Genomic DNA, 24,156 nt, shown 5'->3' with positions numbered 1-24,156 from the left:
AACCCATGCTGAAGCTTCAGGACAAATTTGGATACTTAAAACACTTTCATTTTTTACTTTAGAGGGATTTGCCATGGTAAAATGTTTTAACGAAATAATAAGTTAAATAATCGTTTAAACATTCAATCATTAAGGCATCTACACATTTATTGATATTTAGAGTTTATATAGTATAATAAGCGGCCACATCTTTATGCACCTCAGGAATTTGTCTATTAAATAATGTAATTCGTCCGGCCGCCAGCAGGTGGAGTGTCCCGGCCGTTCAGGTCCGTTACCGCGGCCGATGTGGGCGGTGCGACCCGGGGCAGCGACTCTACACACGCGCGCGCGCGCACGCACACGCACATCGTGTTGCCGAGGGACAGCAGAGCGCATCACAATCACAGTGCCGCATCTCTGTCCTCAAAGCATCCGAAATCATGTAGACTCCCAAGAAGGACTGACTGATTGTCCCTTACCGGATCGTTAGAATCGCTGCTCAGTCCCAGAGGAGTCGGGATGGCCGGGGGTCGCAGAGGACTCGTGGCCCCTCAAAATACTTTTCTAGAGAATATCGTCCGAAGGTCCAACGGTAAGACAGCAAGCTTATTACACACCACATGCGAGGGTTATTACTGTATTTCCCCTTCTTTAAGAGTTCATTCACATCTTACAGAATACTGAGAGTCAGACAATCAGGGGATTCAGCTTCTGTCATCAGCCTGCGGGAATAAAATAAGATGCATGGTGTTGTTTCAGGCTGCATCATACCCAGTGCTGAAAATGTATAAATCATTCCAACCTGAGGCTATGCATTAATTCAGTCTTATCGGTGCAGGTGTTAATTCAGCATGGGGGTTGTGCACTGCACGGCTGTATTTTCTCTTTTTGTAAGCTATGTGTTCAGCATCTCATTTAGGTTCAGTGTTTTACACGCATGGTGAACCAAACAAATGAGTACTTTATATCATGAAGAGTCAGTTGTAGTTTTTATTGTCCTTATGAGTTAATATATTTTCTTTCCCCTGACATCTTTCCTGCTAAAGCTCTTTTGGAATTTCCTCTTATCCCCTCAAAACATCCAACACAGAGTAGAATACAGAGTGAATGTAAAGTCCCTTTAAAGTCCTTTAAAAAATATGATTTTATATAATCAGATAATGATTTTATGCTCTCACCCTGTATTCCAGATACTTATATAGAATATATATGTATGATATTTATTTATACTAATATATACCGTAATAAGTGTACTGTTATTTACTGTGACTTGTAGTCAGTGATGGACACAATACACTGCCCATACAATACAGTATATGATAAGGATAAATACAGATTCATATGTTTTTCCACTATATTCTTTATAATTTCAGTTAGTTTACATCACATTCTTGTTATATCTGTTGGCAATAACCAAAGCTTTTTTTGCAGCCTTTGAATGCATTTTCATTTTAATAATTGCACTGCTTGCTTCACTTTACACAATATCCTCAGTGCTAAATAATCACCTACTGTATACCATGAACATATGAATTGATTTCAATGCAGATGAAGTGAACACTGAAGGTGTTACCTTAGTACTGAGGATTAAGCTGTGTATAAAATCCAGCTTCAACTGTGCTTTTTTTTTCCTTAATTGCTTTAACACATTTTTTCTTTTTTCGATGTTTCAGTTTGGACATTATCCCATAGACAGACAGGTACAACCAAAGTCATGTAGACATGTTTTTCCCTTCTACTTCCATCCAGCTCATCCCTTTATGTTGTGGCTTTTCTGCTCATTTAGAAACGTTTTTGTGCAAATATTGCTCTCATGTAGGTTTAGATAGTGCTGTTAGACATCCATTTTCTTGTCATTTTCTACCTTGTTTATACGCTTTCCCATCTGTTTTTAATCCTTAATGTAAAAGTGTGCACTAACCATCTAACCTGCTTTATTGATACAACTTTCCCAGCTGAGTTACTAATCTTTAGCATTTCAGTAACCTCCTGCTCCTCTGTCTTGCCATATGGAGATTGATTAGATTTACACAGACGAATCCCTGGTGTTAGATGAACTCTTTTACTGTTCATTTGTGTCCAGCTGGATTTATATAAACACTGCAGGTGTTATTTCAACACCAGTGATCACGGTGTATGGAGCAGTAAAGAAAATTGCCCAAATTTGTACAGACAGCGATTCTTTCTATAAAGAGTTATTCTCTTTTGTAGAAATACTGTTTGTAGGATCCTTCAAGCGAAAGATTTCAAAATATAAAGATTTACTTTATATCATTCTATTATGTTAACATGCTAATTGCAAGTAAATTCTACAACAGTTTCCCTCACTTACCACCTGCAAGCTGTAACCTTCACTCTATATTTGAAGGGTACAGACAGTAGGGATTCATAACATATTTATAAGCATTGTATCATGCAATTATAAAGAATGTTGGAGGATTTATTTCCAGTCTCAGGATGTGGCGCTGATGCGTTGTCTTTATTTGCAAGGGAGATGTCTGGGTAGAGTTGTGCACTTTCATTTCTGTTTTAGCCACTAATCTAAGTGGCACATTAATTAAGCTTAAAGACATTTTGAATGCAGTATTAATCTGTCACCTTAGCTTTTGGAAGGTGCCTTTACTCCATCTAATCTACTTGCAATAAATTTGTACATTTGCAATAAATTCAAAACTCATTTAAGAAGCTCATACAACATAAATGAATTGTCAACTCCTTAAATAAAAGTGGTAATCAATGTAATACTTCTAACAATGCTACAAAGAGCTGATCTGTACCTGTAACACTTTGACTTATTTACGAAGCTCATATGTTGGGTAACTTAACCAGAATGATAGAAATATTACTTTTGGAAGATAAATAAAGTCTTTATCAATATGTGTTTTATAAACTCAACTGAATATATTAAATATATCATTGTTATACAACAATAATCTCTGTCTAGTCATAATGAAATTTTATATTGAAGATTATGTAATGGAAACATCACATAAAATATCAACTCATAAATATTGACACAAGCCTTTCATAAATCATTTTGTCTTGCTAGAAATATAATTAAAAATGTGTTGGCCCAGGGTACACTAATGGGTGAAAGTTTGGACACGACTCGTTACAGAAAACTTTCTTTCTTTCTTTATTAATTTTTTGACTTTATTTAGTACTATTTTAGAATGTTGCTATGCTTTTCAACTGTATATCTATATCTATGTCTATATCTCTCTCTCTATATATATATTTATATACTGTATATACAGTTGAAAAGCAAAGCAACATTCTAAAATAGTACTAAATAAAGGATTAACAACCAATTTTCTTCAAACCTTAACTGGTAGTGTAGGGGACTAATTAAATAAATGTGAAAATTAGTCAGTGCCATGAGTGAGTTTTTTTTAAATGTACTAGTTACATGCAGTCTACTCTGAATTATCACTAAGTGACCTGATCATTGTGGTCAATGAATATTACCTACTCTAAAGTGTTTCTGAGACTCGGCTTGACCCTTGTTTAAAAACCCAGCTTAATGTCTCTTGCAAGCTCATATTTGAACATTTAGATAGTTTACCTCATTAACTTTCTTTGATGTTTCATGACAGACACCAATTTTGTTTTGGGGAATGCCCAGATTGTGGATTGGCCCATTGTCTACAGTAATGATGGATTCTGTAAGCTCTCAGGCTACCATCGAGCTGAAGTCATGCAGAAGAGCAGCACTTGCAGGTAACGTAAACTTGTTGCGCTTTTTATTCCTCTGGGAGTTACCGTAGCATGATTTATACAACAGTGATTTTGCATTCTCAGATCTAATTGGGCAGATTATATTAATGCACTCATTCATATACGCTGTCAATACTGCACAGAAACTTCTATGGCAGAATCTGTGCATTGTCTCAGCTGAATAATAAACTGAATAAAAAATGAGCTATAATGGATAATTGATGTTGGACCTTTTAAGATTATGCTTATTTTATGGAAGGAGTCTCCAATGTCTCCAAAGTCCTTAATAACAGCTAGTACGTTTTTAGAGCGGAAGACATTTTAGGATGTGCTGTTGTAAGAAAAGAATCAATGCCACCTTGTTGTTGATTATGTTCCTATGGCAGCACACACTGTGGGTGACATTTTATAGCTAAGACATTCCTGTTGCCTCCCAGAAGAACCACAGTTTATGACACTGTACATATATGTAGCTAAATCAATGCAGTTAATCAACATCGATTAACATTTTATTTGCTTTCAGCTTCATGTATGGGGAACTTACTGACAAGGAGACGAGTGAGAAAGTGCGCCAGACCTTCGAGAACTATGAAATGAACTCCTTTGAAATTCTCATGTACAAGAAGAACCGTAAGTAGGCGATTATTAAGTAAGTGTGACAAACCTGTCTAAACAATATGATGGAGCTCACCATATTTCACCGTCCTGTCTCTGCACAGGAATGCCCGTGTGGTTTTTCGTGAAGATCGCCCCCATCCGCAATGAGCAGGATAAAGTTGTGCTTTTTCTATGCACGTTTAATGACATCACTGCGTTTAAGCAGCCCATCGAAGATGATTCATCTAAAGGTTTGTGACTGCAAATGAAATGGTTGTTTTTCTTGTGAGAAAAGGTAGTGTTATTGCCATAGACCAAACAAAATACAATAAAATATAAAAAAAATGCTAAATTACGGGATGTTTAAATATGTTTGAATGCAGTGTATATGCAGCTGTTTGTTCAAATGTCTGAGTGCACAAAACACAGTAAACATAATCCAGTATGTCACTCTGCTCATGGCTGCACAAGTCATATGTTATTATGGTCATTGTAAATATTTAGAGACGAGGTTCTCAACCATGGTCTCGGTTGAATCCCCTGTCCTGCTCATATTAGTGTTTGCCTTGCTCTAACACACCCACTTCATCTTAGGAAGGGCAGTTAATTAGCTGATTAGTTGAGTAAAGTGTGATTAAAGCAGGGAAAACACTAAACGTGTACAGGACAGGCTGGACCCAATGACTGCCCTAAAATTTCAGAGCACACAGAGAATAAGATTCCCATATGTGTGTTTATTCGTTTCCCTAAGGATGGGCTAAGTTCGCCCGTCTCACTCGTGCTTTGACGAGCAGCCGAGGCGTCCTTCAGCAGCTGGCTCCTACCGTTCATAAGGGAGAGAACGTCCACAAGCACTCTCGTCTGGCTGAGGTAGAGTGTGTGTCTGTCTGTGTGTGTTCAATTCTCATCAAAGGCCATTTCAACCCTTAGTTCCTAAGCACTTGTGGGAAGAGAAGTGAATGTCTGTGCCAATCCTCATAGCTCCTCTGCTTCCTTGAGATAAATCTCTTCCACTTTTGAGACAGCTGCTCAAATACAACTCCTCCTCCTAGCTCAGCTCACACGCGCACACACACACACACACACACACACATTTATATATATATATATATATATATATATATATAGTGCAGTAAGCCCTGTATTCACAACTTTTAAATCATATTTAGAACAGCTGTAAGTCATATTACTGTGGTCTTAAGTGCATCCTGTTTATAAAACAAACAGCAAAATGTCTAGTTTAATATAATGTTATTACTTCCTGTATTTAGGATCTGTCATGCCAATATACCATAAAGCAGGTTTTCTAAAACTTTATGTGTCTCAGACCGCTGTAACTTAAAAAGAAAGAACTCACTTAGCAAATTTTTACAAACAAACTTAAAAATAGGGATGTTACTTAAACGTCTTATTTTTAGCCTTTTTTATTTTGTTAATTTCCTACTCATTTTTCATTAAATTAAAACTGTAATTAGATTTAATAATTTTGACAATAGTGCACTGTAACACTAGTTCTATCATTGTAAAAAAAAATCTAAACCATAAGAGCCATAGCGATAAAGCATACATCCACAAAAAGTTAAGGAACAAAAACAGCAAGAATTTACTACTATTCTCTGACTCGATTAGTGTATTATTCTTTGTAGGACGTTTTTTTTTTTTTTGGCTTTTTGTTTTTTTTGTTTGCCCTCTTGTTTTTTTTCTTATGTTATCCTTTGTAATGGTGGTTAACACTGTCGCCATGCACTTCCAGGTTCAATTCCCGCCTCTGTGTGTTTGGAGTTTGCATGTTCTCCCCGTGCTTGATGCCCATAGTGTGTGTGTGAGCTCTGTGATGGATTGGCACCCTGTTCAGGGTCTATCATGCCTTGTGCCCTAAGCCTCCTGAGGCCCTTCCGCGACCCTGTACACATTATTAAGCAGTATAGACGATGAATCAGTGAATGAGACATTGTAATGGTCTTTTTAAATCAAAGACCAGACTTCTTATACAAACCAACATTACCCTTCAGACTTTCAGGTTATAAATCCCTTGAAATTCTCTAAGTACAGTACTTAGGATCATTCTGTCTTCAGCTGTATGTAGCTCTGCCAAATAAGACTTTATAATGACTCCCATTACTGTCCGGGCTTCATAAATCTCTTACTGTTGGACTAGATACATTGCACACTTCCATACTTTACATACTTTTTGTGAGATTTACATGATTTTTGTGAATGCTGACTATTTAATAATGCATAAAAACATTTAGCATTTGTTTTCAGGTATTGCAGTTGGGATCAGACATCCTTCCTCAATACAAACAAGAAACACCCAAAACACCACCCCACATCATTCTCCATTATTGCACCTTCAAGACCACCTGGGACTGGGTGATCCTCATCCTGACCTTTTACACAGCCATCATGGTTCCCTACAACGTCTCCTTCAAGACCAAGCAGAACAACGTCACCTGGCTGGTGGTGGACAGCATCGTGGACGTCATCTTCCTGGTAGACATTGTGCTGAATTTCCACACGACGTTTGTAGGGCCAGCAGGGGAGGTGATATCAGACCCCAAACTTATCCGCATGAACTATGTGAAGACCTGGTTTGTCATCGACCTGCTTTCCTGTCTGCCCTATGATGTCATCAACGCTTTCGAGAATGTAGATGAGGTAAAAGTGTTTTTTTCCCTGTTTGCTAAAGTTTCTACATGGTTTTGACCACTACCTTCTGATGTAGTAAATGAAATCTGTGGAATATCAGTGGGTTGTTTGGAATGATTTCAAAGAACTGGTTTGGGTATAAGAATAGGAAAACATAGATTAGATTATTGTGGATGTGAGCTATGTTTTACATTTTCTTTTGACATTTTATTAGTTATGTAGTACTTTATATACTGCAGGGTTACTATAGGACCAGGATTCAATTAAGTCTGTCTGCAGACTACAGACACTACAGAAGGAGCTGCATGGTTTAGTGCAGGTATGGAAATGTGAGCTTATCACTGAATCCATATATGGATTATGTAAATGTAAGTGTATTGCTGAGGTTAACGGTAGAAGGAAATTTCTCCATACTTCAATACAATTTACTGTTTGGACTGTTCTACCATTATGTTTTATTCCTTACACATACTAACAATTGTATTGTTAGTATGTGTAAGGAATAAAACATAATGGTGCGAGCTGTTATAAAAATTAATCCCTGACATGTTTTCAGGTTTTATGCAACCAGACACGTCCAAATTACTGTTCTTGTTGCAACACTCCAGGAACATATCATCCTGGCCCACCTTTATATATTTAGAAAATAGTATTTTGAAAATAATTTATTATTATAAAAGCATTTCTCAAATATAATAATAAGTATTATTTATATCCATCTAGTTTTAGTGTTATTAAAAATGTGGATTTATATTTAAACATACAGTACAGTACAGTCTGGTGTTATAGAATAACTGTTCGGATAAAAGAAATCACTATGTTCTGTGGAACAACAAGGCACATCGGCTTTACAGTGCATTTACACTGCACTATTAGTAATAATAGAAGTAAACTATCCAGGAAATAGGATTTCACTCCTGAGAATTCTCCACTGAGAACTCGGATAACACTACAAAATGGGCGAGTGGATTCATGTTGATCCTCTCACATTGATTTTGAGAACATTCATATTGATAAACGTTTACAATCATTACTGCTAACAGTACCTGGATGCCTAGCGTAATTACTAATGGATGAACACTTGTAAATGGTAATAACCATACAGCTTATGCTTGCAAACCTTCCTACTTAGCTAAGGTGACATGGTTTCTAGTTTCCAGCTTAAGTCATCAGGCCAGCCGGATAAAATGAGTTAATCTAACAGGACCTCCAAGAAGATTTCTGTTCATAAAAGTTAATAATATTTAAGAAACCCTCTTTAATTGTAGTAATAAAAATGTTTAAAGCTGTGTATTTGTGAATAGTCTTAAGATCAAAAGATCAAGCCTTTTCTCCAGGACAGAGAACTGCTGAAATAAATTTTTGGATTTTTGGGGGAGCTCTCTTTACAGTATTTGTATACTTTTACAGACTGTTAAAAACTTTATCCGACCTGTCAATGGTTAAATCGATTTGCTCGTGCACTGACAAAGACTTTATAGTAAAGAAGCACTTTCAAAATAACACTTGCCAAGCATGGCATATAGTTTATTTTTTACCATTTGGGTAATTTTCATGAATAAAGAGGCTTGTTTTACATAAGCTTTGTTTACTGAATCATGTAGTCCAACCCCACAGGTGTACACACATGGCATGACCTGAGATGACAGATGACTGGCGTATCAATTACATAACAATACTGTGTATTTCTATGATCAGCATAGCGTGCTGGTTACCAGTCCAACAAAACAAACTGTTTATCAGTGAAATCATCCATTATTAATTCAGCGTCATCACACCCAAACTCACGTCCTTCAGCAGTCACGCACAGCAGTGACCAATGAGCAATTTTAGTACATAGTTGTCTATGTTGTTGTGATGGTTCCGTCAAACTGAGCAAGCTTGAGCATTTCATCTCTACTTTTGGCTACCATTAGACCAGTTTTTGGGAAACACTGATTAATGATCTAGTTGGCTTTTAATGTGGCATTTTTTGTGCCAATTGTAGACACCTTGGGGTGTTCAGTCCAACCCCTGGAAATGTATCACATGCATAAGCACATCTGTAAACAGTTTAAACATTCAAAGAAAAAGATTCTCAAGACTTTCAAGTTTTTCCACTATTACTGCACATTTAGTAGCGGGAATGAATGTCAATTTAGTTTCTCTCTCTTTCTCTCTCTAAAGCGATGCACGCTTGGAGTACTCATTATAGTCTATTTCATTGCAGTCTTCTTTTGCTTAAAGCATGAGTAAAGCTGAGGCAGCTGTACAGACGAACAATAATAGAGCTGTTTATGCCAGTGATGTGTTGAAGAATTGAAGAAGAGGAGAGTCTCTCAATGCCTTTAATCAAGCACTGGTGATGTAGGCTAAGCGTGGTGCAGAGTTCAACATAATTGAAAGATGAATATTCTCCCTCTTGGTCTTGTCCTTTGTCTTCTTGTCCCTTCTGTTCTCACCTTTTACATTATATCTGTTGATAACTGAGAGGTGATAATGTGGATCAGCAGTGGTTTCAGTTTTGCTTCTTCACATAGCATGACGCAAAAATAGTGTGTGTATATACTTTATATATATACTGTATATAATACCTCATATCACAAAAAGCATTTCAAATTTCTGCTGATTTCTTTAGAAAATGGAATTGCTAGTGATGGCATTTTGTCTGCAATACAGATTACAGGCTTACGGGGTTGTTTTTGTGACTTGAAGACAGATGGTTTTCCCTAAAGGGACACCTTATAGGTGTCCTACAGGACTCTGGGGGTAGTTCCAGTGTACTTAATTATTTTTTGCGAAAACTTCTATCTGTTATTGTCCTGCACTTCATGACTCCTGCGTTGAAAAAAAATAAAAATAACACCAGCGATATATATACAGCAGCATTTGGGGCTGTTTGGATAGAATCGGCAAATAGCCTCTAATGATCACATAATAATGTCAATCGACTAAGGCCTACTACAAATAAAACCAAAAGGTCAGTAAAAGAGAGATTAGACCTTGAAGCTCTTTTATTGCTGCTAGATTTTAAAATGAACATTAATGTTTTATTAAACATTTTATTACTCCCACAAATGTTTGGGAATTTTTTCTACCATCATGGGTAACAACATAAAAAACACATATAATCATCTAATGGACACTCACGTCTAATATTTATATAAGACACAAGACAATAATCAATAAGGAATATATCATGAATCTGACATAAACCAATGATGAATGAATGAATGAATGACACTTGTTAGTTCATAAATGTTCACTGAAGCTGAAAAAATATTTCTAATGTTTTTAAACTCTACCCACTGGATAAATTGTTATTCTTATTCCTATGGTTAATTCCCACCATAAAGTAGTTAAATACATTATAATTTGATGCTCTTAAGTGTAAATTGCTATAAACATCATCAGCTTTTTTCTTTTAGTATCAAGTGACCAATACAACATCATTACTGTTGCATAATTTTATAACCACTACTTAAAATACATACTCAGATTACACACAATCTATGAAAACAGAATCATATTGTCCTCTTAAAGCACTGTGTGAAGCTGTCAGGGTATTGTGTGTGCATTAGTGGTGAAGCGAAGTGGTGTAAATAAAGATTAATGCTGCTTGCACAGTTCCCTCCCTCCGAAGCTCCAAGGCCACTGCCTTTGCTGGACTTGTCAACACGAGATATCCAGGCTTTTGATTCTGCTGTTGTGCTGTAAACAGGCTAACATACAGTAGCTAAGCCCAAACTTACGTCTATTAAAGGGTCGTACCTGAAAAGGAAGCTTGTCCTGCATCACGAATGACTTCTCTTTACCTGCTAGTCAATATGCTTTTGCTGATTTGCTTTGCTTGAGCGTAAGCAGTGCATTTTTTATGCGCACCACATGTCAACCTTGAACAAATTAAACAGGCCATTTCAGTGATATGAAATCTCTTATCATATAACCAACTGTTATTCCTAGAGTTACTGCATTACTATGTTTTCTGCATTTTATTTATGGTACAAGAAATATGTCAATATTTATGTATACTACTGTACATGTATTTGTTGTGCTGTGCTAAACTCTAGCATCTAATTTCTGTCGCCGTCACCCTTGGCTTGCTCATCAGAGACATTTTATTATTATTTAGACACTTTTTTCTCACACATACACAATTTATTATTATTATTATTATTATTATTATTATTATTATTTAAATTAATTTCTTTTATTTTTGTGAAGCTGCTTTGAGACAATGACCTTTATTGAATTGAATTGAATTGAATTAATTTAAGCATCAAACCTAATTTCAGTGATGATGAAAATGATAACATCTTGTTTTTTTTTTCCCCCTTTATTTTTGACATCCAGGGCATTAGTAGTCTCTTCAGCTCTCTGAAGGTGGTGCGACTTCTGCGTTTGGGCCGCGTGGCACGCAAGCTGGACCACTACATTGAGTATGGAGCAGCTGTTCTGGTGCTCCTGGTGTGTGTGTTTGGCCTGGCTGCCCATTGGCTGGCCTGCATCTGGTACAGCATTGGTGACTATGAAGTCATCGACGAGGAGGCCAATGTGGTGCGCACCGACAGCTGGCTGTATCTGCTAGGCGAGTCGGTGGGCACGCCATACCGCTTCAACACCAGCGGTTCAGGCAAGTGGGAGGGTGGTCCCAGTAAGGACTCGGTCTACATCACCTCACTGTACTTCACCATGACCAGTCTGACCAGCATTGGGTTCGGCAACATCGCCCCCACTACGGACGGGGAGAAGATTTTCGCTGTGGCCATGATGATGATTGGATGTGAGTATGAGTGTTGAACATAAGTTTCCTTTTTAGTAAAAAAAAAAAACACATGCTGTGTCAGAATCTGTGTAATGTAAGTTAAGAATAAATAAGAGATTGTAAATATCCCCAAGGAATTAAATTTTGACTGGAGCTCACAACTCACGCAGCATTACAGCACTGACAAATCCATTGTTAATGAATAAAAATATGTTTTGCTATAACTTAGTAAAGCATGGAAATAAAATTATTCCATTTTGGTTATAAAATCATGGAGAAGAGCTACATAGACAAATCAACAGATTCATTTAAATATAAAAATATATTCCAAAAACAACTGGTTTTGAGGTTAAAATACAGATTTGTCTCACTATTACATATTTCACCTGACTTCAATTACTCTAACCTTTAACCAAGAGCCAAAAAAGAACCACAGGCTGATAGCTTTAGATTACACATACATTTAGTACAGATGATGTGCCAAGTACTTTGGCTCATGTAGATTGTTTGGCAATATATAAAATGGGTTGCATGCTCTCATTAAAACTGGCATTCTGCACTCTAACCATATAGCCTTCGTGTATCCTAATCAAATTTCACAGCCCCATAAAACCAGTGCATATCAACCTGTACTATCGCCTATTATAACAGTCTGAACTTTATAGGGTTTTGTCTTTGCCTTGTCCTCCCTTGATGCCATCTAGTACAGCAGGTGTGTTCACTGTACAGAGAATTTGATTAACACACTTCCTGCAAGGGCTTTTTGTAGTTCATTGGTTCTATATAGAGGTGAACTAGATTGCATTTTTGTCCCAAAATAAAGCCTTGGGAGCAGCCGTGATGGATTACACTATTGGTCTGGTTTGTGAAAGGATTCCGTCTGTCCGCTTCTGTCTGTCCGAGATTTCATACTGCACCTTTCAAAGGATAGTTTCGTCTTGTCTGCAGGCTACTGCGCTGTGAAAGAGGGAAGAGGGGATGGCAATGGTGTATCTTTAGTTTATGATTTGGGTATATTGTCTGGGATACAAGTACCTCTAATTTTAGTTTATGCACATTATTACAGTATACTTGCATCATAATAGGTCTGACCTACATTAAACATTTGTAGGGAATTAGATGTAGCTCCGCCAGGAAAAATGTTTTAACCTGTCAAGATTAAGATTTTGATTAAACTTCATCTCATGCAATAGGACAGTTTAAAATTCTCTGAAATGAATGATTAAATAAAGAAGGCAACAGGATATGCGTGGTATTATGGTTACCATCCCAGTGCTGATTATTATCCTATAACATTACATCCTGAATTGTTTCATTCCAAAGGCCTTTTTTTATTTTTGCAAAAAGATCATGCCTCATACTTACAGTATGCTGCGCTTGTGGTAATATTTACAACAAATATGTCCTTGTAATCACATTTTAGAATGCTAGAATAGTTGTTTCCTTAACCAGTGTCTCTTTTTTTTCTCTTTTTAAGTCGATACAAAAAAAAAAAAAATGCAACTTGTCTTGTTACTGAGAAACCACAAAGCCCACAGCCCTCGGTCCTCATTACTTCCCCAACTCAGATAACATGAAGAAACAGCTTTGACTCTAACTGTTACAAAGTGTCCTTTTTACAAGTCTCTTTAAGTTATAACTATAAAAAATTATACAAATTATTGATATAACCCTGCGAGGTATCTTACAGCTGGAATTATTATCCTCTATCAAGGATTAAAAAAAAGTATTTACTTCAAAATACTGTGAGTTTGTAACTTTTAAGATGTTTTACTGACAGTGAGTATTTGCAGTCATGTGGTCAGATATGTGCCATTCCTCCACACTGTTGGTCCAGCTACTGTATGTTTTGTCCCAGGATTTGAAATTATAACGTATCGCAATATTGAAATTATGATCCCTATAGCGTTGGAGCAATTTTAATATTGCTCTAAATAAATAAAGCGATTAGGGTGAATTTAACTCAAATAAACTCAAGATAATTTGGATGCAGAATGGACAAACAGCAGGCTGGCAGATTGTCTACTAGATGCTAAAGAAAAAGTGCTTCCAAATTGTTTACAATATAAGAACAGTTCTAACATAAGAACAGTTCTGACATCGTTCTACTACACTGATTGCTCAGAGGATTAAAATATATAAGACTAACCCATTAAAAGCTGAACCAACTGTAGTACATAAGGTTAGATACACTATATGGACATAAGTATTTGACCAGACCTTTTAATTTTTTAATTCAGGTGTTGAATTGAATTAGGTCCCTTATTCCCAGGGAGGGGAAATCTTAATGCTTCAGCATATCAAGACATCTTGGAAAATGTTCTGCTTCCAACCTTGTGGCAACAGTTTGGGGAAGGCCCTTCTCTATTTCTACAGGACTGTGCCTCACTGCACAAAGCAAGGAACATAAAGTCATGGCTTGATAAGTTCGGTGTGAAAGAACTTAATTGACCTCAACCCTATTGAGCACCTTTGGGATGAAATGGAACGGATAGCCAGGCCTTCTCGTCCAACATCAGTGCCTAACCTCATACAGTACTGTACATGCTGTAAAAAATAAATTGACATGAATTCCCACAGAAAATCTTCTGAATAGCCTTTCAAGAAGAGTGGAAGCTGTTATAGCTGCAATAGGGGGACCAACTCCATATTGAAGTTTGTGTACTTGGATACAATGTCACTGCAGGTTGGGCCAAATATTTTTGTGCATACAGTGTAATAAACTGTTTTGTAGTTGTAGTGTGTTTACACATCTGGATGTATGTTCACACATGCATGCAGTAAATTTTGCATATGCATGCGTTCGTATGTAAACGTGCTGGCCTGGTTGTTACTCTTCAGTGCTTGTGGTGTGTTGTGTGTTGTTGCTCGGGGCTGACGGTTATACATGCTGGCAGGAGAACAGGAGAGACTGACAGGAAGCCAGAGGATCATGCTGTGACAGAGCTGCTTTACCACAGAGGCATCAGGCTGGGGCGACGGCTGTCACCCCTTCAACCAGCAGCATGCAGCTTAGTCATGCAATGTACTATGTGTACTAATGTGTATGTGTGTGCGTGTTTGCATGTGTGTGTGTGCGCGCGCGAGTGTGTGTATGTGTGTTTGTAGCTATTGCCAGTCAGGCAATATTCTTAAAAGTGTGTGCATGTGTGTGTTAATGGATCTTGGATATTAGGGCAGCTCTTAGGCTTTCTCTTGATTGATGCTTTGTGAATAATGTAGGGAAGTAAATAAGAATGGCTGAAGCAGGGCACTGCAGTTGGACTTTAGTGTATATCAGTGAGTCAATACAGTCTAAAATTTCGCTTCCCGTGGTGCAAAGGGAATCCAAGCTATCTCCGGGAAAGCAGAATTTGCCATGCCTACAGCTCCATTCACTTTACTATTAATTTTACTACCATTTTCTACCGAGGTCAACTTTTTCCCATAGCGACAGTTTAAATAACCAGTTCTGTGACTGTATACAAGTCTTGAGCCACCCCTCATTTCTTCATATTTTCCTTTGAAAGAGCCATACATTCTTGTATTTTTATTGTAGTCTTGAAGAATAGTTCTCCAGGCTTTCTGAAGGCCTTTTTTTGTTCTCATTACTGTCCAGTTCCTGTACCTGACCAGTTACCTGAATGTTTTTTTTGGTTGTTAAGCCATTGACCTATGGATCATTCAAGCACAAAAAAAGCATCTAACTTAAGGCATGAGCCAGGTTTAGATGATGACAGATGATCAGATCGGTAATTAGTACAGTTAAGACTTGGTGGATTTCGAGCATAATTCATTTCGTGCTTGTATATCAAAGAACTCATATATCAAAGTGAATTTCCCCTTAAGAAATAGAAACGCTAATGATTCGTTCCACAACCCCAAAATATTCAGATAAAAATAATTAATACGAAATATAAAGTAAAAAAAAACAAATTAACCTGCACTTTACCTTTGAAAAGAAACCCAATCGAGCAGTGTTTCCGTTAGTGTGTGTGTGCGTTTGTTTTCAGGTGCCTACAGTACGCGCATGTGTTTGTGCATGCATGTGTGTATGTGAACTTGAAGTGAGAGGAGAAAGGAGAGGACAAGGAAGGGGGCTACCGTGAAGGACGATTTTGTTGGTCTGATTTCTTAGGAAAGTTATCGTACCCTATTCCTGGCCCAATTCCTCAATCCCTAACACCAGCATTTTGTAATTTTGTTATTATTTCATGCATATACTGTATATGGACAGTACGTTTAAAAACATGCTGTCACAAATCAGTTGTCTAGCTGCACTTTCACCTTCTCTTTGGTGTAATATCTCCCTTTACTTTTCAAAGTTTTTTTTTTTTACAAATTCCCATTTTTTTTATTCAGGGCTGGGTACACCAGAATTTTACAAACTTACATAGAACTGAAAGAAACTTATATAAATCTGTTTCCCCAGGTCTCCAGAGTGCAATGGAACGATTTCAACCTTGGTGCAAAAAACACTGTTTTAGGTTAATGAGGATCTATTTGGTAGCCTTGCCGAACCACTTTGTCCCCTTGACTCCTAAATTGCTAGTTTTTGGTCCAAAACAAGCTATGGCTTGTCAATGGGCTCGAAAAACCCCATTACTTTGGTTTACCCCTTCAAAAATGCCCCTAAAATCATTGCAAAAATCACTCCCTAGACCATAATGGGGTTTGTAGAGTGGACACACACTGAAAAAACACTTTTGGTCCACCTTGAAAAAAAACTACCAAACTGTGTTCAATTTTTGAAATAGACACTTGAGCAAAACGTACCGCAAGGTTAAAGGCTCCTCTCTCAAAAATCCGAGTACCAAAGCTTTTGCACTTACAATGCCTCAGATATAAGTATAAGTAGCACAGGAGTGAGTTTCGTGTACAGGGTAATTGCAACAAGTGGCCCATGCCCTCAATTCACACACACACACACACACACACACACACACACACACACACACACACACAGTTTCTAGACTCACAGGCTGTATACAGACTCGTATCTGTAACTATATGGGGAACGGGAAATTGGCCGTTTTCAGCATTTTGACCAGGAAATGTGGTGCACCATTGCTCCCCATACTTCCCAGTTTCTCTAGGAGTTGCAACTAATTTAACTTATTTGAGAAATCCTCTTAAATTTCGATTTTCTTAAAGTGCAGGTTAATTTTAAATTTTTTTAATTTTTTACTTTACATATTATAAATACTCTAAATACATAGTATGTGTTGAAAAGTTTCAAGGATAGTGTTTGACTTTGTGGAATTCATTTAGGCTTTTTAATGACTGTGCACAGGGTATGTTGGTCCTAGGCAGCGATGACAGGAAATTAAAGTCTTTGCATGGAAATCCCATTCCCAATATTTCTTTCTTATTTTACTGTTTGTTTTAGATTATTGTGGGAATCATTGCACTTTATGCCTTCCTTTAAAGCTTGACAACATTAAAAAATGCTCCGGCTTTTCATTTATTTATTTTTTTGCCGCCTGGTTCAAGTCTGAACCGTCTATGCGGACTTTATGTCCATCTTTTTCCTGTCTCTGCATAGGTTACAATTGTGTTCTGTAATTTCCTGCCATATCCCAAAAACATGTTGGTAAAAGTCATTACTGAAAATCAATGAGTAAATAAGAGTAATATTGAATGAAGCTAGATTAGGTTGTCTGTGACATGATGCTCCTGGTGCCTTTATATATTTTCATAATCAATAAATATGAAGTTATATGCAGCCTAGGAATGTCAATTCCCTCTTCTCTGCCTCTTGCACCCATATTTGGAAAGTCTAAAATAGCCCGAGCCAATGACTATTAGGTACAAACCAATGGGGTGCTTTTAAGTCAGGGATAAAATAATGCTTAGGCATGGTGGATCAGGAGGTAGCACTGCTGCATCACAGCTTCCAAAATTCTGGGGTCAGTCCAGAACTTAGGTTACTCTCAGATTACTGCTTATATTTGTGTGTTTGTCCATATGGGTATCCTTTGCCTTTTTCTTTGACTTTCTGAATTTCCTTGTACTTACCAAGAACAAAATATGTTCCTGGTATAGACTTTGGATCCACCACAATCCTGACCAAGCTAAAGCACTTACTGAAGATTAGATGGTAAATTGAAGATAAAGATGAAAATACAGTACCATGCCATGTCATCATGGCTAGGATCAAGATATTATCTCTGTATTTTTAAAACTACTGGTTTCTTCTACTACTACTACTACGCCTAGTTCTCCATTACAGTCCCACCCCAAAACAGAAGGAATTATATTAACCTTATGACACCTTCTAATATTACAAAATTACAATCATGGTTATTATTTCCATGTGGTTTTTCCTGCCCCAGGTGTGTCTGGTGCTCAAGTGGCAGAAATGGCAGTGGCGGATAAAGCCTGGTAAAGCTCTGGCTCATGTAGTCTCAGCACTACCTGTCATTTCCTTTCTATCAGCATCTGTCTGTAAAACATCCTCTCTGCTCCGCCTAACTCATGAGAATTGGATGGCTACATTTCAAACACTTCACTACACCTCAGCAACTTCACAGTGCCCATTACCGCCATCATTATTTAATTACAACAGCAAATCCATAGAGAAAATGGAAAGGATGTGCTGTTGTGTGTGAGAAGTGCAAAGCTTCAGGGGTATTCGAAACCGAATTAGTGAGGCATACAGGGTGATAAATCAGAAATATGTTTCACAACACATTTGACATAATGCTTGGAATGAAAGGAAGCCATATTTTATTTCAGACAATATTTACTATACAAAAAAAAAACAAAAAAAAAAATGCACAGGAAAAATTCTTATTAATAGATTACATGTTAGTTTAGCGTGTTCTGTAACCAAACATACATTTTTTTTCCTTTATTTACTTTTTTGGCATTAAAATTAAGCATTTGGTTAAATCATACTCAATACAGACCTGTTAAATCATACTCAAACTGTATTAATATACAGTTAATGTTTTTTAACGAAGCAAAATAAAAAGTGCATTCATACTTCTATTGAAATATACTTAAATATAAAAATTAAAAACTTCTAGAAAATATCTGTAGTGCATTAGCACTTGAGACGTAGGTAAGTTGCCATATCTTTGTGACTTCTGTCAACATCTCTACTGAAACTGAAAAGGAGATGTACAGTATTTAAGGTAACAGCTCTTTATGTCTCAGGAGAAAAAGGTTAAGTGAGGAGACCTAAGCATTATTTCTATTTGATCTCGTGGCTGTCTGGAGAAACAATAAAGATAGTCATGGGTGCAACAGTGTGAGAAGTGCTAAAAGAGGGCATTAAAACACACCGATATCCCTTGCAGGACCCGTCCTGTGGGTTCAGAGTATTTGTGCAAGCTGAAACTGTTGTAACTGACAGGGTGCTAAATCTGGAGCTTTAGCCGACATGATCCGCTACAAACTGCTGAGAGGGGTGCTTGTCTTTAATTTGCTGCTGTAAGGTCTTTAAGCAGCGTTGTCTTAGTGAGAGAATATGAGAGAGAACACAAACACATTTGAGGTCCGATAATTTGGTGACACTGTGTTTTCTTGCCTCCGTTTTATAGCTTTTTACATAAACTATAATAGCCTTTGTATTATTAGATACAATAGCTTTCGGGTGAAGAACACCTGGAAAACTTGCACTGTTCCTTTTCTTTATACACACAGGTATATGTTGTTTTTGGATGTTTTAAAATTGTCATTGAAAGATCAAAACTAGGCATATGCAGTTTTGGAAAGGTTTAACATCACCATAGCAACCACCATCCTGGGGCGTTTCTTTTGTATTAGCACAACAATCGAGACAGCAAGGTTTTCTGAAACTGGCAGGCACTACCACGGAACACGCACACACAGACAAACACTCACACACACACTATAATCAGAAGGGTTATTCTTTTACTGCCAGTGAATGTAGGCATCTCCATGACTCAGTAGAGTGTTTGATCTGTGAGGAACAAAACCACTAATTATCCTGCCAGTCTCCATTGTACACTGTGCAGTTACAACAGCCCCCAAAATAAGGGTTAATCATCTGCGTGGTTTGAAATACTTTGATAAGTTTCAGCAGAAGTCTCTCAGTTACACTTCTAGCATGGAACTAAAAGTTTTCTTTCTTACTTTCAGTCTTACTCTGGTTTAACCAACATAGCCACCAACTTTTACTTCCACTGTACTCCAGAGGTCAAATCTTGATGAACTCTGTGCCTTTAAAAATGGTCTGAGGTCATGATTCTCAAAGGGACTCCTGCTAAGCGTCTGTGAAGCACAGACACTGGTCTACACTGCAAAAAAAAAAAAGGTTATATTGGTGTTAATAACACCCCACCTTTAACAAAGGTATATTTATCATGGAGTTCTTACAGTTATTATAATATATAGTAAACTGGCCACTTGGATATAATATTCTGATATGATAAATAAAAAATGGGTTTATATAAATATTATGGAATAAAAACTACAGTAAAAATGTTGTACATAGGTAAGTAGTGGGATTAATAATTGCATAGTTGGATCATTTAAAATATTTTATTATTTTATTTTTTTCAATAATACTAGTAAACATCCAACAATCACCATAGCATCAGCCATAAATATATAGCATAAATACATACAGTAGGAATAATTATAAACATGTTGAACAAGAAAAGGTGACATCCAGGGCTATAATATTTATCACTTATACAATATGTCTTTAAATAAGTACCCAATGACAGAACAGCCAAATTAAACACTAGCAGCAACAGCAATCAGTAACAGTCCATGGAATATGGAATGTATTTCGTATTTTAAGTGTCCCTGAAAAAGACATATAACACACAACGATTTCAGTGGGGTTTTGTCCCGAAAGCCAAGTGAAGCCAATCTTCAAAAAAAAAACAAAAAAAAACTTTAATACAATATCTTACAGCGAGTGAAACAGCGCCTTCCCAACTGCTATGTGGTGAAAGTTTGGTGAAACACAGTATTGCACTTTCCCCTCATGTTCAAAGGGAAGCCAATCCAAGTCGGCTTCCCTTTCTATAAAATATGCGAAAATTAACAAATCAGAAAAATCTTCATAGCATTGTCAAACTGTGATTCGTCAAAATCACGCCAGGGGAGCCAAGGCGAGGCTACTTTCATACCACTGAGCGAACTGTGAAGCTAGACGCACTTCTACATCACTATTATCAAAAAATCTTATGTAGGGCAGAGAAAAAAAGGATTGATTTAGACTTCCATTGAGGAAAATGATGTCCACACTAAATGGCTATCTGGTAGTGCAGCATTTTTTCCTTTTATGTGTTATAAAATATTTTCTGCACATTAAGTGTCTTGTTATGCATCTGGAGTTGAATAAATAAAATGTTTAATTTAACTTTTAATTTAATGAGTATGTGCATCGTTTAATACAAGAATTGACTGGAGTGTGTGGGTGCGCATTTGCAGATGTGTAGCAGCAAGTTTCAGGTAACAGACATCTGCATAATGCAGTTTTGTTTAAAAATCATTCAAAATGATTTATACAAAAAATACAAAATCATTGTATTGTTACATTTCATTGTTAAAGCCATGTACAACACACACATACAGTATATACACACGCACATAAGAAAATTATATAAATTTATAAAGAAAACTATATTTATGGAATTTTAACCTATTGTATCTAGAATCTATATGAAATTTAAAAAAATTGTACTGGGAATCTTTAAATGCTAGAACCATTAGAAATTCTTACTGAGCTAGCTAATAACTAATAGTAGTTATTTATAATAATAATAATAATAATAATAATAATAATAATAATAATAATAAAACTAGCTAATATTTATGAACAAAACTTACATGCAAAGAATGCAAATAAAAAATCCAGATTTAAATTCACACACTAAAATCAACTGACATTACCAGAGTAACAGTTACTGACATTTACATTAGCTGAATTAACTGTTAACAATAAAAGTTTTGGTTGTTATGGTTTATTTGGAGACGTCTAGCTACTCATAAGTTCCTGAGAATGTCTCTGCGACAAATAAAAGCTTGTTTGCTAGCTAGCCTGCAACATGAGATGGCAGTGAGACATGGTGGACCTTCATGCATATTCTTGAACAATGTCTTTTTATTAAGTGTGATGGCGTAGAGGCTTTGAATCTAAGAGACGACAGTGCTACTGTACCTACTGCACCACTGTAGACCACTGCTGTCTGTATGGGGTACATTAAAGAAAAACCAAGATATTCAGTTCGAACCTCTTTTCAGAAATGTACCATACCTTCAGGGGACTTAACTTGCTGGGAAGTAGATTCTTATCATTTAATGCTTCCAGGCAATCAGACTGTAAGACTGGAATCAGTAGGGGAAAAACTCGTAACAATGATTTTTGCTACAGAATAACATTTTTTTTTCCCTGATTGTGCCCTGGAGAAAAACTTCTCACAACAGTACAAGAAATGCAGTTTCCTCAGGGATGCTGTGGTTAGGGCTAGAAAAGAAGATTCATAATTTCATAAAGATTGTAATGCCTGTATGCACTCAGTTCAGTTAACATGGTTTCTCCAGCAATGCTAAATATAGATACTGAGTGATTAGGACACATAATTGGTCATTTTAAGCCTGGTGCTAAATAAAAAAAAAGCATAGAACTTATTTTTGATAGAATGTCATATTAATTAAAAATGCTTAACATGCCATGCCGTTGTGAGAATAATCCACAATGGAAAAACCGCCATGACATTAAAATACAAAATATTATGCCCAGTATTGTTTATGCTTCCCTTGTGCCAGTGGAACAGCTCTGCACCCCCAGGGCATGACTCCACAAGCCCTTTGGAGGTGTGCTGTAGTGTCTGGCACCAGAACGTTGGCAGCGGATCATTTGGGCGCTCTGGGTTGTGGGGTGGAACCCACCGTGGATTGGACTTGTTTGTCTGGTACTGTACATCCCATCATCCCATGTGTGTTTGATTGGACTGGAATATGGGGCATTTTTCATTTGAAGTCCAAACTGGTGGCCTTGGTCTCTTTGTCTGCCGGGGCCCGTGCTCACCAGTTTTTGGTGCACTGAGTATTCTGGTGTATGTCCAGCATTGATTTTTTTGACGAGTTTCAAGTTTCAGACTAGCCTTTCCTCCCCACAGGCATAAAAGAGCCTTTGGTGCCCATGATCCTGTTACCAGTTTACTGATATATAATTGATTATAAATGTTAATGTGTTAATGTTTTGTGGTATTGTTGTTATGGCTGGTGTTTGTTTACTCTTAACTTAAAGATTTTTATATTTTTTATATTTTTATATTTCTTATTGGCATTAGCTTATGTGGACTGATGCTAATCAAGACTCAACAAGTGGTGCTAATCAAGACTTGCACTAAAATCCAATTAGATTACTAGCTGAATTGATCCTTTGAATGGAAGGAGAACATAGGAAATTATACATGTTTCTATATTTATATACTGTAGATAAATTTTCAAGCAAGTAAATGATGTAGACATGTTCATAGGCCATGTTTCCTTAACATTTTACAGATTTAGATGTATTATCTTACATGTTTGTTTTTAAAGACAGGGAACTTGCCGTGTTTTTAACATTCAGAGATCAGTGAGATGACAGTGACTACAATATCACAGGATGGTATTATTGCCTCTGACTGTTTGAATGTACCTTATCCATTACAGCTGATGCTTTTACATCACGCTGGGATAAAAACAGCAGTGCAACTGTCATCACCAATGCAGTCAGGTGCTCGTTCACTGGATGGTCAATGCTGCTGTTTAGCCGTGATGAACGCCTCCAGTTTTAGGCTCTGACAGAACCTATTCTCAGGCTGTCTACCTGGTGTGTATTTAATGTCCACGTGAAGTTGCCATTAATCCCACACTGTGACTAACATGCAAACACACATTTGCTGTGAATCTCCTTTGGCAAGGTTGTGCACTGTTCTCTGAGCAGCAAGGAATACACCTTGCTGGGAGCAGCTAAACAATTTGGCACTGTACCAAGTGTTCACTGCATTAAAGCAGAGTGCAGAGTAGTCATCACGCTTCACTTAACTTGAAATGGGATCCAGCAGGCTTATCTGTCACTGGTATTGCCAGAGCCAGAATTGATTTGTATCAGCTTGGCTTGGAAGACGGGCATCTGGAGAGGACAGAGGGTGACATGCCTATGAAAAGTGCTGACCTGTGGGGACTAATTATCAGAGATGGAATCGATCTGCAGGGCCACTGCTGAACATGCAGTATTTGTTCGTAGCTCAATTTTATTGACTGGTAATAGATTTGTAATGGGATTTACGTAGAACTTGCAGGGTAATAGAACTGTGACTGTACGAATAGAGAGATGGAACTCAGTGGTAATGTGTAAGAATGAACAAACAAGTGCCCTAAGAAAAGGTATGAATGCCTTTTGAACTTTTGTAACATTTAGTATGAATGTAGATGTCTGAATAGTTATGGGCCTTGATTTTGCAAAGAAAAATGAGCAGAAAAAGAAAACAAATCATGATTCAGATGTAGAAACA

At 37.0% G+C, this 24,156-nt stretch overlaps 1 protein-coding gene across 2 annotated transcripts in view; it reads left to right on the top strand.

The window, feature by feature from the left end:
* The first annotated feature begins 368 nt into the window (after nt 1-368).
* kcnh1b (potassium voltage-gated channel, subfamily H (eag-related), member 1b) overlaps nt 369-24,156 on the top strand; it is a 44,901-nt gene continuing 21,113 nt past the window's right edge. Inside the window, exons 1-8 of one of the 2 annotated variants that reach the window (XM_053513236.1) lie at nt 369-574; nt 1,656-1,682; nt 3,579-3,702; nt 4,223-4,329; nt 4,419-4,547; nt 5,048-5,166; nt 6,562-6,954; nt 11,278-11,707. In XM_053513236.1, the coding sequence (XP_053369211.1) occupies nt 502-574; nt 1,656-1,682; nt 3,579-3,702; nt 4,223-4,329; nt 4,419-4,547; nt 5,048-5,166; nt 6,562-6,954; nt 11,278-11,707 (1,402 nt within the window). In that variant the 5' untranslated portion in view covers nt 369-501. The remainder of the gene's footprint in view (nt 575-1,655; nt 1,683-3,578; nt 3,703-4,222; nt 4,330-4,418; nt 4,548-5,047; nt 5,167-6,561; nt 6,955-11,277; nt 11,708-24,156) is intronic. The other variant, XM_053513238.1, reaches the window with a different exon arrangement.

This window comes from Clarias gariepinus, chromosome 15, assembly GCF_024256425.1.
Source record: "Clarias gariepinus isolate MV-2021 ecotype Netherlands chromosome 15, CGAR_prim_01v2, whole genome shotgun sequence".
NCBI lineage: Eukaryota > Metazoa > Chordata > Actinopteri > Siluriformes > Clariidae > Clarias > Clarias gariepinus.
This window is presented reverse-complemented; position numbering and strand designations above follow the sequence as displayed.